General features: G+C 49.5%; 1 protein-coding gene across 8 annotated transcripts in view; it reads left to right on the top strand.

Moving 5' to 3' along the window:
- Positions 1 to 1,730, top strand: part of DLGAP1 (DLG associated protein 1) — a 325,804-nt gene that overhangs the window by 159,032 nt on the left and 165,042 nt on the right. For all 8 annotated transcript variants that reach the window (XM_007456571.1, XM_007456577.1, XM_007456572.1 and 5 more), the window contains exon 4: positions 251 to 491. In XM_007456571.1, the coding sequence (XP_007456633.1) occupies positions 251 to 491 (241 nt within the window). The remainder of the gene's footprint in view (positions 1 to 250; positions 492 to 1,730) is intronic.

Below are 1,730 nucleotides of genomic sequence, written 5' to 3'. Positions count from 1 at the left end.
CCCTACACCACGCTTCCCTGCATTCTAAAAACAAAGTTGTTTTTCTTTAGAATTTAACTGACTATTCGGGATCATAAACTAGATACCATTCTACTATATAGTCTGTCAGGTAGAGGAAATACAATGCGCTGGAGTTTACTGTAAGCGGACAGGGTGTTCTTCTGGGGGATGCAGTTTGGAGATGCTCTGAGGGCGAGGTGGCTTCTCCCCCCGGAGCAGCGCGGTGTTACGGTCCCCGTCTCGCCCGCAGGTGAGCGAGATGGAGGTGAACGGGCAGTTTGAGTCGGTGTGCGAGTCGGTGTTCAGCGAGCTGGAGTCACAGGCAGTGGAGGCCCTGGACCTGCCGATGCCCGGCTGCTTCCGCATGCGGAGCCACAGCTACGTGCGCGCCATCGAGAAGGGCTGCTCGCAGGACGACGAGTGCGTGTCGCTGAGGTCTTCCTCCCCGCCGCGTACCACCACTACCGTGAGGACCATCCAGAGCAGCACGGGTGAGTGGGCAGAGCTGGCCCCGCGCCCGGGGGGCGGCACGACTGCCCCCAGACACTGCACGTGGTCCCCTCGCTGTTATCACACGGTCACCCTTCACCAAACCCCACCCACAGCCCTCGAGGCAGCGCGTCTGCTTCCCTGCCCGCCGCTATCCCCAGCCTCCTCCGGCCACATCCACGCACCCACTCCTTCCTCCATCTCCATCTCTGGTATCAACAGAGGAGACTGCAACTGTGGGACCAAGAGGGATGGCACAGGGGGAAGATCTTCCCAAAACACCCACACAACATCCTAGGACCAGCACACTCATCCCAGCCAACTCCTACTCTCCATCATCAGGCCCTGACTTTTAGGGGTGTGACCCCTCCAGGAATCAGACACCCTGACTGTTGAGCGTCACAGAGTTGGAAAGCTTTTTAAATTCCAAGATATCCACAAAATGACTCTCCCAAAAGACCTGAAGCACCACTGTGAGAAAATAAGAAACGGATGATGCAGGAATATTGATTGCACACTTTATGAGTTTTCTTTCCTTATAACAGAAGGCAGATTCACTTCATCATTTTAAAACCTCCTAACTATACGCATACAGAACCTCCTTTTCCCTCTAAACTGAATTCAGGTTTATGCTGCTACACTGTCTTTTGATCTGATTTTAGTCAGAGAGGCACAGAAGAGCTTAACTGGTTTCCATGACACTGGACCTACATAGGAACATAGCCGTGGATTGTGTGTGACAGTGTACGTGTGTTTTTTGGGTTTGGGGGTGCTTTTTTTTTTTTTAATAACATTTAGGTCCAAGAAGAAAATCCCCTCCGTAGTTAACCAGTCTTAACTTTGATGGAATTCAGCATTACTCCAATAAAGACTAATTCAACAAAAAGATCATCAAGTCAAGAGTCAAGATAAATAAAGATGAATTAATTAGAAGGAAGAGTCTGTGCTAGACTATTGTATTGTTCAGTTTTTGTTCTAGGTGACTCAAATGTAATTATCATTCAGCCTAGAACTTTTGCAGGCTTGAGAATTAATAGGTTCTCAAACCTGAATTAAAATCCTACTAACTAGAAAGATAGGGTTGAGATAGAATTTGCAAATAACCATTAGATAGGACCAATGCAAATTGGGATCTCAGGATTAGGGAAAAGATGCTTCTAGACATTAACCTGGCTCAGCAGCCCCTCCAGAGCCCAGCAGCTCTGGCCCTGGCTGGCTGTCTCCCACCAGAGATGGGGGGG

The sequence above is a fragment of the Lipotes vexillifer genome, unplaced genomic scaffold (assembly GCF_000442215.2).
Source record: "Lipotes vexillifer unplaced genomic scaffold, Lipotes_vexillifer_v1.1 scaffold429, whole genome shotgun sequence".
Lineage (NCBI taxonomy): Eukaryota > Metazoa > Chordata > Mammalia > Artiodactyla > Lipotidae > Lipotes > Lipotes vexillifer.
Note: the sequence above shows the minus strand (reverse complement) of the source record. Positions and strands in the feature narration are given on the sequence as shown.